The sequence below is a fragment of the Xyrauchen texanus genome, chromosome 8 (assembly GCF_025860055.1).
Source record: "Xyrauchen texanus isolate HMW12.3.18 chromosome 8, RBS_HiC_50CHRs, whole genome shotgun sequence".
Classification (NCBI taxonomy): domain Eukaryota; kingdom Metazoa; phylum Chordata; class Actinopteri; order Cypriniformes; family Catostomidae; genus Xyrauchen; species Xyrauchen texanus.
In genome coordinates this window covers 39,899,173-39,916,589 of record NC_068283.1, presented here as the reverse complement: position 1 = coordinate 39,916,589, position 17,417 = coordinate 39,899,173, and the positions used below count along the sequence as shown (strand labels likewise).

General features: G+C 41.1%; 1 protein-coding gene across 3 annotated transcripts in view; it reads right to left on the bottom strand.

Annotated features, from left to right (window-relative positions):
• Positions 1 to 17,191, bottom strand: part of LOC127647685 (Na(+)/H(+) exchange regulatory cofactor NHE-RF2-like) — a 39,474-nt gene extending 22,283 nt beyond the window's left edge. Inside the window, exons 1-3 of one of the 3 annotated variants that reach the window (XM_052132098.1) lie at positions 17,073 to 17,191; positions 16,551 to 16,838; positions 10,252 to 10,467 (exon numbers count right to left, since the gene is read on the bottom strand). In XM_052132098.1, the coding sequence (XP_051988058.1) occupies positions 10,252 to 10,467; positions 16,551 to 16,757 (423 nt within the window). In that variant the 5' untranslated portion in view covers positions 16,758 to 16,838; positions 17,073 to 17,191. Of the gene's footprint in view, positions 1 to 10,251; positions 10,468 to 16,550; positions 16,992 to 17,072 lie in introns of all 3 variants that reach the window. The other 2 variants (XM_052132096.1, XM_052132097.1) reach the window with 2 other exon arrangements.
• Between the last annotated feature and the right edge of the window lie 226 nt (positions 17,192 to 17,417).

Genomic DNA, 17,417 nt, shown 5'->3' with positions numbered 1-17,417 from the left:
ACAAAACCATAACAAACGTTTAAAGCATTACTGTGAGAGTTTGTCTGCGAACTAAAAGTACACAAGTTGCCCCAAAACGTATTTGGACATTTAAGCCACTCTTGAAAAATAATAAATGTGGGGCCTGGGTAGCTCAGCAAGTAAAGACACTGACTACCACACCTTGGATTCGCTAGTTCGAATCCAGGGCGTGCTGAGTGACTCCAGTCAGGGTTCCTAAGCAACCACTTGGCTCGGTTGCTAGGGAGGGTAGAGTCACATGGAGTAACCTCCTCGTGGTCGCTATAATGTGGTTCTTGCTCTCGGTGGGGCGTGTGGTGAGTTGTGCGTGGATACTGTGGAGAATGGCGTGAAGCCTCCACACGTGCTACGTCTCCGCGGTAACGTGCTCAACAAGCCACGTGATAAGATGTGCGGATTGACGGTCTCAGACGTGGAGGCAACTGAGATTCGTCCTCCGCCACCCGGATTGAGGCAAGTCACAATGCCACTACGAGGACTTGGAGCGCATTGGGAATTGGGCATTCCAAATCAACTCTCTGGTTGTCGAATGTTGGTGTAACATGTCCATAGTTTATGTGATGAACTACACCAGTGGTGACTCTGCTAGGATACCTGTGCTAATTCGAGGGTAGCTAAAAATGACATTGAGAATAGTTTGAATGGAAAGTTATTTCTGAGAAACGCTCTAGCAGCATTTGTTTTCAGGGGTCATGAATTAACATTCAGACATTTTAAAGTGTGAATAAAGTGTCCGACACTTTTAAGTGCCACTCTATACACAATAGTAGGTAGCTGGGTTTAAGATACGTTTTTATCAGTACAGCCTTAATGAAATGTTGTGGTGGTGGTGTAGTGGTCTAAGCACATAACTGGTATTCAGAAGGTTGCTGGTTTGATCCCCACAGCCACCACTATTGTGTCCTTGAGCAAGGCACTTAACTCCAGGTTGCTCCGGGGTGATTGTCCCCATAATAAGTGCACTGTAAGTCGCTTTGGATAAAAGCATCTGCCAAATACATAAATGTAAATGTTCCAGGTTCAATCCAAGCTGAGGTCTGTTGACAGCATTTGTGATATGTTGAATACCACAAAAAAGTATTTCGACTCGTCCTTTTGCAAAAATAAACGTCAAAAAAACAACTCAATCTCATGAGAATTCGAAAGAAATCGTACGACTTAAACACCAACCAGTCACATATGCTTCTGACACATACGTCCATGTAGTCCCTGATATTAGTTTCTCCCTTGTTAAATTTAAACACGAGTCTGTTAAACATCTCTTACGAATTCCGACAAAAGACGTCGTTTTTTTATTACAGCAAATTGACAAAAACGAATCCCAAAGGCCGAATGCAGACGATCGGGGTGAGTTACGCCACAAACCAGAAACACTCATGGAATCAGACCAGAGGTGTAACAAAAACAACCAAAATACAGATAACTACGAAAACCAGTTAACTCAAATCCGAACTCGCATTTAAAATCATACTTTTGTGAGCAGTCATGTGCACAACACTTCCTGCGCACTGGATAAGCCAGTAAATGTGTTTGCATGCAACGCAATATCAGGTTAATGGGCAAAAACCAACGTGTGCCGAATGGTTTTCTCTCAAACCGCTTATGACCATTTCCTGATTCAGGAAGGCCGTTTAAGGTCTTTATATGTCCTTAAATGTTGTCGCTTATTAAGCAATATCAGTGTAAAATTGTGCATGTAAATGCTCTCATTGTCTGACCCACAATAAGGCTAAATGTTATACCAGGTTGCAAAGTGGGCCTATAATGGAACATGATTTCCAGCAGTTTCTATGGAAATATGGAATCAGAATGACCTTTAAGAGCACATTTGAACGGTATATGCCCACAAGGACATTAGCTATTCAAAAGCCCACAAATCAGGAGCACACCGAGTGATGTTCAAGTATGTAGACGTGTCCCCTACGTAGACATGCAAACACACACACACTGTTTGCTGACTGTCATATGACCCTTAACCTGCAAGTTCACAGGAATGGTTTAGTTTTCCCATGCTGATTGTGTTTCAACACACTGAACGAAATCAACCTCTCGGTTCACTGCGACGTCCGAGAAAGCATTAGGATGACAGATTTGGCCTTTGACGCTCAAACGTTCATTTGGTATCGTGTTTGTTTGGACTGATGTGTGATGACAAAACAGATGGTTTCATTTATGTCATTACAGACTCGAGATTTTGAAAAACGGACTCGAGAACATTAAGATCCATTTCTGTCTCCTGCGTTCTAAAGATCTCGTGTGGAAGTAGGTCAGTCAAACGCTGCTCCAGATCTCCCGCTCTATGACCCAGATGACTGTCAACACCTACAGGTGGCCTTAGTGTGTTTACCATTCTTAAACAACCTCATTCAACAGCACTGAACTCTCATGAACCAAAGAAGTGTATTGTGGCTGTCAACATGATTTTTAAATCCATTTTAAGACTCACTGTTAGCATCACTTTTACTACTGCTCCTGTATCAATGAATGATGCCTCAAATTCTGTGTCTTGTTGAGGAGAGGTGTGCATGCTTTTCCTTTTCTAAGTGATCCGACCTAAGATTTGCACCAGCTATATTATAAAATGGGTAAACAAATCTGACTAACGTATCAAGAGGGTCCTGAGCCATATCTAGGGACCAAAGTACTATAACCACCTAGCAACCATCCCGATCATCCAAGAAATGCCCTAGCAACCACCCTGAACATCCTTTAAATACCCTAGCAAGAACATATTAGAAATGCCCTTGCAACCAGGGGCTAAAAACTGTTCAAATCACAGAAACTTTATTTTTAAATGCTGGTAAAACTGTTCATTTTGTTCTGATAGTTTTCATGAAACCAACAGCCAAAGGAGTTATTCACAGTCCATTTTTGCAATTACACCACTTTGTGTTGCCTGAAAAAATGAAACTGAAAAATGCTTTGATCGTGAAAGAAACCACTGCATCACAAATTTCTTTGCCTAATTGCCCGTTGTGAATGTCGCATTATGTAGATGACTACATATACATGCACGGTTTTGACTGAGAAGCAGATCTGAAATTAAAATTATACTGTTAATTAACTGAATGCTTATGCTATGCTGATAAATCCACCACACAGGAAACATTATTAATTGCTCTATTTTGCTTATTTAGGTGAGGCAAGTGGCTTATTTTAGACATGATTTTTCAGACCAGATTGCTTATTTCTCTTGAGAGATCTGGCAACACTGCAAGTGGCATTTCATCCACCCCGTTATTCTCCACTCTTTTATTTCATTCTAACCGGTTATAAATTAGAAAGGAGGGAGTGTAACCTCTGAACCGGAATGAAAAAAACCTGAAAATTAAAAACATTTCGTTTTGAATCCTTGCTTGTAACCACCAAGAACATCCTAGAAATGCCCTAGCAACCATTCAGAACATCCTAGAAATGCCCTAGCAACCATCCAGAACATCCTAGAAATGCCCTAGCAACCATTCAGAACATCCTAAAAATGCCCTAGCAACCATTCAGAACATCCTAAAATGCACCAACAACCAACCAGAACATCCTAGAAATGCCCTAGCAACCATTCAGAACATCCTAAAAATGCCCTAACAACCACACAGAACATCCTAGAAATGCCCTAGCAACCATTCAGAACATCCTAAAAATGCCCCAACAACCACCCAGAACATCCTAGAAATGCCCTAGCAACCATTCAGTGCATCCTAAAAATGCCCCAACAACCAACCAGATCATCCTAGAAATGCCTTAGCAACCATTCAAAACATCCTAAAAATGCCCCAACAACCAACCAGAACATCCTAGAAATGCCCTAGCAACCATTCAGAGCATCCTAAAAATTCCCCAACAACCAACCAGAACATCCTAGAAATGCCCTAGCAACCATTCAGAGCATCCTAAAAATGCCCCAACAACCAACCAGAACATCCTAGAAATGCCCTAGCAACCATTCAGAGCATCCTAAAAATGCCCCAACAACCAACCAGAACATCCTAAAAATGCCCTAGCAACCATTCAGAACATCCTAAAAATGCCCCAACAACCAACCAGAACATCCTAAAAATGCCCTAGCAACCATTCAGAACATCCTAAAAATGCCCTAGCAACCATTCAGAACATCCTAAAAATGCCCCAACAACCAACCAGAACATCCTAGAAATGCCCTAGCAACCATTCAGAGCATCCTAAAAATGTCCCAACAACCAACCAGAACATCCTAAAAATGCCTTAGCAACCAACCAGAACATCCTAAAAATGCCCTAGCAACCATTCAGAACATACTATTGTGTCGGCACACACAATCTCTTAAATTCTGTCATTCAGAAAGGTTGAGGTTAAAAGGTCCCAACTGATGTCTTGAACAGTTGCAGGTGATAAATTAAAGTTAGACAAATGATAATAAGCCATTGATGGGAAAGGGGTCGTTTCAAATAGAATCAAAATTCTGATTCCGATTGTGAAATCAGATCCACTCAAGTCTTGAGAGCAGCTTCAGAAGAACATGTAATCTTTCATATGAACAACAGCTGGAGAGAAGGCTGTTTAGAAATAACAGCCCTACAATCCTCAAATATTTACAAAGCACTAGAGAAGATCTGTCCAGTGGATTTGCTGGATCGATGGATGAATCACTCTTCACAAATTTCTCCTTAAAGGAAAAAATGGAAGGAAAATGTAGGAAAGGTTAAAAGGACTAGTTCAAGCTGAAAATTAGAGAATGAAAAAGATCTTGGGACTAACACGAAAGAAAGGCTACAGATAAAGATGGGAAAATTCAATATGAAATTCCAGCTCAGAAAATGTGGTAAACTTTTCAATGAGGCATATTGTGCAACTTTTGGAATAACATTACCAACTATGATTTGATCAGAATCATCCTTTTGATATGGATGTTCTACACTGTAAAAAAACTTAAAGACCGAAACATACCCAACGCAAGATGCAATACATGAATGCAGATGCAAGCACTTACCCACCGCATTGCTAATACGGTTTAACGTGTTTAACGTGCATTTTGTGTTACTGTGGTGGAAGAAACCTCAGTACTCAAAAAGGCAATAGAGTTACCTTCAACAGTCTGTGCCATTAAACAGGATGCATTATTATTCAAGTAAGTTGCTATAAAAATATTGGCTTTAACTTACTTGCTCTGAAAGAGAAACAGTTCACACTAATCTCATTATAGCTCCTCTTGTGGCAACGTTGAGAATGCAAAGCGTACTTGTGTTATGTTATGAATCGCTGGAAGGTGTTTTGCTATATGGTTGCTAGGGAGTTATCTTAATGGCCTAAATCAAAAGAGCCACGTCAAGTCTTTATATATACTCCAATCTCTTGATAAAAATCTCGATCTTTCGTCCCTCCTTAAATGTAAGTCAACAGATTTATTTTGTCTTCCAGGAAAAAGTCATAACATCCATTACTTCCATCACTCCTTAACAAGCCACATGTTATGGTGGTTATAGGTGTTAAGTTACACTGCATTATATTTTGTTACGTTGCGTCATGATATGTTGTGTTGCGTTATGTTGCGTTATATTGAGTTACGTTGTGTTTTGTGACGTTATTTACGGGATTTGCTTAAAGGGATCGTTCACCCAAAACATTTACTCACCCTCATGCCATCCCAGATGTGTATGACTTTCTTTCTTCTGCTGAACACAAACAACGATTTTTAAAAGAATATCTCAGCTCTGTAGGTCCATACAATGCAAGTGAATGGGTGCCAATATTATTATGCTCCAAAATGCACATAAACACAGCATAAAAGTAATCCATACGACTCCACACCTATCATATTGCATCAGAAGACATGGATTACACCACTGGAGTCATATGGATTACTTTTATGCTGTGTTTATGAGCATTTTGGAGCATAAAAATATTGGCACCCATTCACTTGCATTGTATGGACCTACAGAGCTTTCTTTCTATTCTTCTAAATATCTTTGTTTGTGTTCAGCAGAAGAAATAATGTCATTCACATCTGGGATGCCATGAGGGTGAGTAAATAATGAGAGCATTGTCATTTTTGGGTGAACTGTCTCTTTGAGTAAATCCATAACCCTCAGTATGAGCAATAGTAATAGTGACGCTAGCCTTAGCAAACACCTCGTATATGTGTACTGTGTATCGCCTTAGATAGTTGAATTAAGTAAATGAAGTAACAACATGGATAAAGTCACATCAGCCTCAAAAATTGACCACAGAACTGAGGCAGCACCTCTGTGATTCAACTCTGTAACTGTGAGTCTCAAAAAGCCAGTGGCTTTATGGTAGGATGACTATTCGTAAACGTCTTGTATCCAAGGCCAACATACAGCATTTGTTAGAAGCTCAAAACCTGGAACCGAATGGTTCTGAATGGTCTGATGGGAATATGGTTCGATGAGTCATCACTTTCCCCACTTCTTTCAGCCAGGAGACATCTGTATAAATTAAATGATGTTTCAACATTCAATATCTGTTGCCAAACATGTTGAGGATCATAACTGAATGATAAATTATCTCAGGGGATTCATCATTTCTAATGATTGCTCTGTCTGGTAATAATATAAGCCAATATGAGGCAATTTTACAGGAAAAAGGTCCAAAATGTTTTGCAAACACTGTTCCCTCAAGATTTTTCATATTCCACACAGCTAATCAAATTCGAGAGTGGTTTCATGAGCACCAGGGTGCAGTTAAGGACATTCCATAGCTTTGCCAATCACCAGATCCAAGAATCACTAAACCTTCATAAAAGTTCTAGAGTACAGAGAAAATTTCTACTTCCTTTTAAGATCTGATGGCTCTTCTTAAACCGTGCAATTCCACTTTATTGCAATAATGCAATATTATTTTATTGCATTATTAAACTCTACTCCACATCTTATATATATATATATATATATATATATATATATATATATATATATATATATATATATATATATATTATCTGTTTGGGAAAACATTTAACTCCATTTAACTGCATTTCTAGGATGTTCTGAATGGTTGCTAGGGCATTTCTAGAATTGTTCTGAATGGTTGCTAGGGCATTTCTAGGATGCTCTGACTGGTTGCTAGGGCATTTGTAGGATGTTCTGACTGGTTGCTAGGGCATTTTTAGAATTGTTCTGAATGGTTGCCAAGGCATTTCTAGGATGTTCTGACTGGTTGCTAGGGCATTTGTAGGATGTTCTGAATGGTTGCTAGGGCATTTCTAGGATGTTCTGTGTGGGGTTGCTCGGGCATTTTTAGGATGTTCTGAATGGTTGCAAGGGCATTTCTAGAATTGTTCTGAATGGTTGCTAGGGCATTTCTAGGATGTTCTGAATGGTTGCTAGGGCATTTCTAGAATTGTTCTGAATGGTTGCTAGGGCATTTCTAGGATGCTCTGACTGGTTGCTAGGGCATTTGTAGGATGTTCTGACTGGTTGCTAGGGCATTTTTAGAATTGTTCTGAATGGTTGCCAAGGCATTTCTAGGATGTTATGACTGGTTGCTAGGGCATTTGTAGGATGTTCTGAATGGTTGCTAGGGCATTTCTAGGATGTTCTGTGTGGGGTTGCTCGGGCATTTTTAGGATGTTCTGAATGGTTGCTAGGGCATTTTTAGAATTGTTCTGAATGGTTGCTAGGGCATTTCTAGGATGTTCTGAATGGTTGCTAGGGCATTTCTAGAATTGTTCTGAATGGTTGCTAGGGCATTTCTAGGATGCTCTGACTGGTTGCTAGGGCATTTGTAGGATGTTCTGACTGGTTGCTAGGGCATTTTTAGAATTGTTCTGAATGGTTGCCAAGGCATTTCTAGGATGTTCTGACTGGTTGCTAGGGCATTTGTAGGATGTTCTGAATGGTTGCTAGGGCATTTCTAGGATGTTCTGTGTGGGGTTGCTAGGGCATTTTTAGGATGTTCTGAATGGTTGCTAGGGCATTTTTAGAATTGTTCTGAATGGTTGCTAGGGCATTTCTAGGATGTTCTGAATGGTTGCTAGGGCATTTCTAGGATGTTCTGGCTGGTTGCTAGGGCATTTTTAGAATTGTTCTGAATGGTTGCCAGGGCATTTCTAGGATGTTCTGACTGGTCGCTAGGGCATTTGTAGGATGTTCTGAATGGTTGCTAGGGCATTTTTAGGATGTTCCGAATGGTTGCTAGGGCATTTTTAGAATTGTTCTGAATGGTTGCTAGGGCATTTCTAGGATGTTCTGAATGGTTCTAGGGCATTTCTAGGATGTTCTGAATGGTTGCTAGGGCATTTCTAGGATGTTCTGAATGGTTGCTAGGGCATTTCTAGGATGTTCTGAATGGTTGCTAGGGCATTTCTAGGATGATCTGAATGGTTGCTAGGGCATTTCTAGGATGTTCTGAATGGTTGCTAGGGCATTTCTAGGATGTTCTCCTTTTAGCGCCACACAGTGGACATTTCACTTCAGAACTGCCGCAATACGTGCTATGAATCAACCAGATAATGACATATTGGAAAAATGCGCCAGTTACAACATTTTCATGAGATCAACAGAACTATTAACGCTTATTTTATCTCTTGATGTTTTACATTTATTTGTTATGTTTGAACAATGTTTTTGTTAGCATGCAAAACATAAACAACTGAAGAACTTAGTCATATCTTTAAACCATCTTTCACACCTTCCTCGTCTAAGTTTCTCTTTGTTTTTGTTTGCCTTTGGGTTTGATTGCCAAAATCGCAATAGAATAAATCGAGTAAAATCAAGCGCTTCAACTGAAAGGGTACAGTTTTGCAGATGTGCACATAGTTTGACTCCATGATGAACTTTTCTCAGTTCAGTTCACATTCCAGTGGAGATCAGAAAAACATTTTACGCTATGTTTCTTTATGGCTTTACCAACAATTTTACTGTCATAGTAGCAGTACACAATGCTGCACACTAAATGCTCACACGGTCACATGTGTCTGCTGCACACGCATGTTCTCCCACACTACATCTGTCTCACTGGACAGCACTGAATTACGCAAACCCACTGGAAAGAGGCCTCTGAGTGAAACCAGATGTGGGATGTACGCATTAAGTGGAGGGAAAAATACAAATAACATTTAAGATCTTGGGATTTAAAAACAAATGATTTACTTGAACCAATGCTGCACTTTTGTCCTTTAGATTTCCGAGTGCATTTCTATACACACATTTGTCCTGTGTTTTCACAAACTGAGTGACCGATCAAAAATCATTTGTAACTGCTGGCAGCATGTCACAGATGCCAAAGTACTTAAGATATATAGTTTGACCCAGAATATTCCTTTAGAGCAAATGAAAATCTGATTCAACGGTTTTTTAGGGATGTTCCGATACCATTATTTTGAGAACGAGTATGAGTACCGCTATTTTCTTTTTGGTACTCGAATGAAGCTAATTAATTCCTTGCACTCAGCTGTCACCTCAAAAAATGCAGTTTGCGAGCAGCAGCAAGCCGCCTTCCCCTGGACATCTGATGAGTTATGCCATGAAGTGCACATATACGCAGTTGTCGTTCACTCTGCAAACCAGACCAACGCAGCGGGGTGCACCGGGAACAATCGCACTCGGAATCGGACTGCAGCAAACCAGTGGGCACCAGTGTGAACGCCCCCTAAATAAATACAATTATTCAATCTTTAATCAAATGAAAGCAGGGCTGGACTGGTAATCTGGCATACCGGGCATTTTCCCGGTGGGCCGATGCGCTTTGGCGCTGATCAGGAGTGGTTTGGCCATCGGGAGAACCGAGCGGGCCGGTGGGTCGGTAGCGAAACGGGCAGAATGGGCCGCGATAAGCTAAATGAGCTGCCGCGTTATGCAGAACGGACCACAAAACTGCGCCGCTATATGCAGAAAAGGACAGCGAACCCAACACAGAGCGAACCTCCCCTCTCAACAACTTTTGGCTCAACATTTGGGCCAGTTGCTATGTAAAATCCCGGGCTGATTTCTCTTCCCAGTCCAGCCCTTTTTAAGCTTTTATTTTGACAGAACTTTTATTTTGAAGTGTTTCTGTGTTGTTATGACCAAGGCGCTCTGACATAATGACGGAAGCTTCCCACTCTGGAAAAGCCGGATTTTAGGCAAACTAAATGAAGCCTGTTTGCCCACAAATGATAAATTAGCCTTTATGCAGAAATGCAGACTTGTTCTGTAGTTACACCAAATGTCAAACACTTTACAAAACAGTTTCTCAGATCCCTCAAAAGTTGGTCAGATGAGTTAGGATAAGGTTCTGAGTTGGACTGGATCCACTAACCTTCCTCAGAGCTCGTGGTTTCCTGATGGGCTTGGATATTTCGGTTCGCTTGGACACGGATCCGTTGCCCTGTTTAATGCTGGAGGGTGAATGGGTCACTCTGATGGCCATTTCCTCTGTACAGGTGAGACGCAGGCTGTGGAAGTATTCGTCTGTTTCCCGGTCAACCACCAGCAGTCTGGTCTCATGTTCCACAGCTTTGATTCGTTGCACAACCTGAGTGGATAAGAAAGCAAAAACATGTTTAGTATGAGCGAACTTAAGATTTTAAGTGTTAATATCTCAAACGATTGAGTACAAAATTGAGGCAATTCCTTGCGCTTGAATAATCTATTTAGATTTCCTTGCTCAGAGGGAACTTATGAGGGCATTTAAATAGTTGTTATTAAGAATTCATTGAGTTTTTAGCTATTTTTATTATTATAATTTATGTTGTTTTGTGTTACGTCACTGTAACGAGTTCACAAGATGGGCAAGGAGGAAGCTGGGACCAGCTTGACACAACAAGTAGACATTTATTTTCACTTAAACATAACATAAAAGAACTCCACGTGCTGCTTCCGCGCAGACATGTCAACCACGCAATCACGTAAGCTTCACATGTCTCCTCTCCTTAAATACTCCCACCGCCACTCACTGGAACGCGAGACCGGTGTGGCACACGGGTGGAACTCATTCACCAATTATCTTCCCGGCCCCACCCTTTTCGCCAAAGTCAACTTTACGGTGATCCGTGTCCCTTTTGGATAAGTTGGACCCCGTGTTAACTCTATTTCAGATCACCTGGTGCATGTACATTGGAAGTACAGATAGGCCAATACAGTGTATGCATTTCAGTGGATAATTAAGTTTATTTAATGACTGACCTAAAATCAGTTACTTACATTTACATTTATGCATTTGGCAGACGCTTTTATTCAAAGCGACTTACAGAGCACTTATTACAGGGACAATCCCCCCGGAGCAACCTGGAGTTAAGTGTCTTACTCAAGGACACAATGGTGGTGGCTGTGGGGATCGAACCAGCAACCTTCTGATTACCAGTTATGTGCTTTAGCCCACTATGCCATCACCATTAAATTTGAGTCAATACAACTTAAATGATTAACTAGAATATCTGAGTTAAGTCTGCTTGCATCCTGTTACCTTAACTTAAATTGTTAAGTTCATTCTATATGAACAATGAGTGAACTTAATTAGACGCCATTACTCAATTCAATTCAAGGGACGGCTTTACTCAAACCAATTGAGTAAAGTCAACTAATTAGTCTCTACTTTGCTTTAATTAAAGCATGCACTCAAGATGGTATGGACAAAACCTGATGATCATGTTATTCAGCAGAATGTTCCTAAAAGCATCTTGTGTGCTTCAATTGAAGGAAGGAAATCTGACCTTTTGTACAATGGATTTAACATGGCCAATGTCACAAGCCTGCTCACATTTGTTCAGGAACCAACAATGTAGAATATTAAATATTTATTTTGATATTTAAATATTTTATTTGTGGTCTGACTTTAAGAACCCACTGTCCAAGGAAGTGCATACTGTACACTAAATGTGTGGTAATTACTGAAACAGGGACAATAGCAAGGGCTATATGTCAAGTTCTTCTAAGATTATACAGTACCTTATATTGCATATACAGTGGCAATGCTGAATAAAAGTATGTCAAACACCAAGATGACTCAAGTCAGCAAGGCTGAATCTTGTTTAGTCTAAAGAGTTGTGATTGGGCTGGTCACAGAAAGACTGTAGGCTCAAGCCCTTGAAAGGTTCATGAACTTGTGTTTTTGTGAAGAGTGTTCTGAATGGTGTGCATTCGCATGAGATGATAATAGTTTTCTACAAGAAGAATTTTTATTAGGGGCTTGGGTAGCTCAGCAAGTGTTGACGCTGACTACCACCCCTGGAGTCGCTAGTTCGAATCCAGGGTGTGCTGAGGGACTCCAGCTAGGTCTCCTTAGCAACCAAATTGGCCTGGTTGCTAGGCAGGGTAGAGTCACTTGGGGTAACCTCCACGTGGTCGCGACGAGTGGTTCTCGTTCTCAATGGGGCGCTTGGTAAGTTGTGCATGGATCGCGAAGAGTAGCATGAGCCTCCACATGCTGGGAGTCTCCATGGTGTCATGCACAACGAGCCACTTGATAAGATGCGCGGATTGACTGTATCAGAAGCGGAGGCAACTGAGACTCGTCCTCCGCCACCCGGATTGAGTTGAGTAACCGCGCCACCATGAGGACCTACTAAGCTCATTGTGCTTGGCTATGCTTAGCGCAGTGTTGTTTGGTGACGCGAAGAGCATAAAGAACATACTTATCATCGTGCTTTAGAAGCAGAGACAACAGGAGGTTCAGTAGCTGCCGAAGAAGCGGAAAAGGTCCAAAGCAAGAATACAGAACGATTGCCAAAGGCAAAAAACTAGAGAAAACATCAGTACGACATACACAAGATATCACAGAGAAAAACATGAGTAGTGATGATCGGTTGCTTCTTTTTTTGTTGGACAGGTAAGACTTTATTCATTGTTTAGACCACTCTATAAAACAGTATCAGTGGAATTTACAGATAACTCATTCAATTCAATTACGGACATTTACAAATGCAACCAGAAGCAACGTGTTGTTTTATTTTCCTTGTTATCACAGCTATAGTAAGGGGGGCCCATCTAACTCCACCTCTATGAAGTGACACACGTCTTCACGGGACAGCAGGGGCACCAAGGCTCACTACCACAGGCGGGACTGGCCACAGCGAACAGAGTTCTCTGTGGGGAGGAACAACATCAAGTGGGATCCACTGGTGGACCCCCGGGGAAGGTGCTGATGCCACCACTGCACATCAAATTGGGCCTTATGAAACAATTTGTCAGAGCTCAAGGGGTCGGCAGCCTTCAAGTACCTTCAAGACTTCTTCCCTAAGCTGTCTGAGGCAACGGTCAAAGCCGGAGTCTTTGTCGGACCAAAGATAAAGAAGATCCTGGAGTGCAATGAATTCCCCAAGACGCTCACTAGTAAGGAGAAAGTGGCTTGGAACAGTTTTGTCGCAGTGGTTCAGGGCTTCCTGGGCAATCATAAGGCCGAAAACTACATGGAGCTGGTTGAGACTCTGGTGAAGAGCTACGGCACAATGGGCTGTAGGACGTCCCTCAAAGTCCATATCCTTGATGCTCATCTTGATAAATTCAAGGAGAACATGGGAGCGTACTCGGAAGAGCAAGACGATTCCATCAGGATATACTGGACTTTGAATGCCGCTACCAAGGACAGTATAAGGAGAACATGATGGGAGACTACATTTGGGGGCTGATTCGAAAAACGACTCAAACTTTGTGGGGATTAATAGCAATTTTCTATACTTCTGATGCATAAGCGATGATATTATAGTAGTAATAAATAACTTTAGAAATTACCTCAAACTTCGACATTTTCCAGATGCAAATTAAATTCCAAAGCTGACGGGAGCAGCAGAGACGATCATGCTCATCCACACCAATAGATGGCAGTACAGCGTCTAACACCACTGTTATATCTGTCCTTAAAGTACACGAAGAAGAGCAATGCTAATGTTAGCTGGAGAACTACTAAATGCCCCTTAATAATACTGACTTTTTCAAAAGTTTAGCCAAAAGATATTAACAATATGCATGCAAACATGATTTTAGTGTGATAAAAAAAATCACTTAATAACCTTTTCTGCGTGAAATTATGGCCAATTTTACAACTTCCTTGCCATGATGCTATAATGTCAACAAACCCTAAAATGACTGTAAACTTTAAAACTCAAGTAAACAAAAGGAGGGACATTTTTGTTGTAGTTATGCCAGAAATGCTGTTGATTGAGCTTAACTTGTAGTGAACTTTAAGTGGTGTTATTTGATCCTGCACATACACATACATGCCAAAGCTTCCTCACCAGACTCATTCAGTCACTAAAACTTGTTCCATCTCCAAAAGAATGCAAAGAATTTATTTATGCATTCAAAAGAACATTTTCATTGTTTCGACGAAACACAAAAGTTTCAATATGCACGGCTCTTTATTTCCATGCAACCAAGCTACATCGCAACCTCGAATAAAAGGAGGGCAAATGTTTTTTACATTCTTTGCAGTCTATATTATATTCTACTACTTATACAGTGATAACGAGTTTCTATACTAAAATAAAAATATAAGTTTAAGACTGATTGAAATTATTCTGTTAAACAGAATTACCAGTAAAGAAACTTAATTAACCCTTAAACACATACCTCAAGTGTTATGACCCTGGACCTCATCAAACACACTTCTTTAGTGTCCCTCAACATTTTACTAATAAATAGTGTAACACAAACATGCAATAAAAGTGCTTTTTTTTTTTTAACTTTATGTACCATAAGTATATAGGGTCATTAGAGACCCTAGGTATGTAGTAGTGTCACTTTTTTTTTATTTGTGCATCCATAAATCATATTTTTTTAGATTTTGTTTACTATCACATGATTTATGTGTCTTTGTTTATTACAAGTGCTACATACATGCTATTATTTTTTCTCAAGATGGCGCTGATGTTGGTGGTGGCGTAGTGGCTAAAGCACAGGGCTGTTAATCAGAAGGTTGCTGGTTCAAACCCCACAGCCACCACCAATGTGTCCTTGAGTAAGGCACTTAACTCCAGGTTGCTCCGGGGGGGATTGTCCCTGTAATAAGTGCACTGTAAGTCGCTTTGGATAAAAGTGTCTGCCAAATGCATAAATGAAAACACACATATGTGTAGCTTATGTGGTGGCTCAGCGGTTAAGGCTCTGGGTTACTGACCGAAAGGTCATGGGTTCGAGCCCCAGCACTGTCAAGATACCACTGTTGGGCCCTTGAGCAAGTCCATTGACCCTATCTGCTCCAGGGGTGCTGTTTCATGGTTGACCCTGCACTCTGATCCCAGCTTAGTTGGGATATTCCATTAGGGAAATATGTGCCAAATCTCTAAAGACTTGAGTATGTTTGGTGAAACACACATGCATTTAAGTGTTAATAAGTCATTAACAAAAATGACATATTAGTATACTGTTATATCAGTGGTTGGCATACATTCAATTCAATTATGAATATGTTTTAATCAAAGTTGATCATCTCTAATAAACGAATGAGATCTGCTAGCCATTTTACTATCTCATAATATTTGCTATTGTTTTTATGACAGATCACACTGTACATTGCAGGTTCATATTACAGTGTAATTACACAAGCACTATATATATACAGTACTGTGAGAAAGTTTTAGGCACATCTTCAGCTTTTGTGTGTCAATAGGAAATATAAACGTTAGACTCAAACATTACTTCTGCAAATAGAAAAGAAGAACAGGGAGCCCTGCAACAGATGAACAATACATGAACAGCAATAATATATGCAGAATTAAATATGTCACCAAAGATATAAGTCTTAAGAATTGCCTTTATACCTTCATTGCATGGGTGTTTCCCTAAACATTGTTACCTTGGGTCTTTAGCTATCCGGCATGTATATCTATCACAAATGGATCTAAAAAAATGTACAACATTTTCGGCTACTCAACTACAGCTTTGTCCCTCAGGCCTGGAAGGAAACCACCATCATTCCCCTCCCTAAAAAGTCACATGCCAAGGAGCCAAAAGACTACAGACCTGTGAAACTGACATTGTGCTTTGCAAGTGTATGGAGAGAGAGAGAGGTCAGCCAGCAGCTCTCCCAGGCAGTTGAGGGCAACCTTGATCCACTACAGTTTGCATACGGGGCAAGAGGATGCAAGCATTACTCTACTGGACAAATCTGCAAAGCACCTGGAGGACATACAAGTGACTCAAACCTTCCATATTTCATCCTGGTTTAATCCCCTTTCAGTTAAATGTAAAAACAGGCTTTCAAGGATTACAAACCAGGTGCACAGTAAGCAGAACGGGACTCATGGGCAGTTAAAAGGAAAGCCTTGATTGTTGGATTAATGGTTCTTTCACACCCCCTCCGAGACTCATTTCAACTACTCCCATCTGGGACAGGGTACATGGCACCTTTGGTCAGTGGCGGACTGGGAAGTGAAATCGGTCCTGGATTTGAAACTAATACCGGCCCTAAAGGAGGGGTTGGTACGTGCATGCATGCTGCTCTGTTGTGCGGCCGGCCCACCGGGAGAAGTCCCGGTTCTCCCAATGGCCAGTCCGCCCCTGCCTTTGGTGAAAAAGAACATACTGGAAGACTAACTGACCTAAAAGAATGCATTAGGTTATTAACATGTAATGTGTGAAATGTGCACTGTAGTGGTAGTATATCTCAGGTGTGTGGTGTACCTGATGGTGCGTCTCTCTCTCCACGTTCTCGCCGTTCACCTCCACCACACGGTCACCCGCGCGCAGTCCAGACGCTTCGGCCGGGGACGCGCGCTCCACTTTCCGAATGCACTGGCCGCTCTTGCCTTTCTCTCCGTGCAGATGAAACCCATATCCATTCTCCCCTTTCTTCATTACACACAGCCGAGGCTTCAAATCGCTCGCCATGGTATTCCCCCTCCTTTTGCGTTCACATCCAAACTTATAATAGAATCCGAATGTTATACGTTTTCGCGCAAAAATGAAAACCTAGGAAAAATGCATCAGCTGCAAAGGTTTACAAGCATGCATCTCTGTTCTCGCGCATAATAATCCACAGCGTGTTTGCAATAACGCAGATTAAGTGTGCATGCAATTTTCCAAATGCATGCGCGTGCTACACAGTTACACAAATTAACAGATCTGTTACAAAAACAAACAAAAAAATGATTAGTGTCCAAATGCGTTTGCAATATCAACGCTTCATCGGTGTGAATGACCTACCTGTAAATGCTTAAAGGTGTATCCAAAAGTACTATGTGAGGCTTCTGCCCGCGGAAAGAGAAAACGCAACTGGTGATGCTGCTGTTCAGCCCACAGCTGACTGACTGACTGAGAGAAAGTGAGTTGTGGAGTAAGACCGCCCATTATCCGCTACAATAGAAATGCATTGAAAAGTTGCGAATGGGAGCGTTGGCAGCAATGCTTTAGCTCCATTGTAACTTTTAAAATATGAATGCATTGCTTATTATATGATGTACAGTATACTATAACTTAGTTCACTTCAGCACCATGTCATTAGTGGAGCAGAGAAGACAGCTGAGCAGAAGATAGCGAGAAAGTATTTGG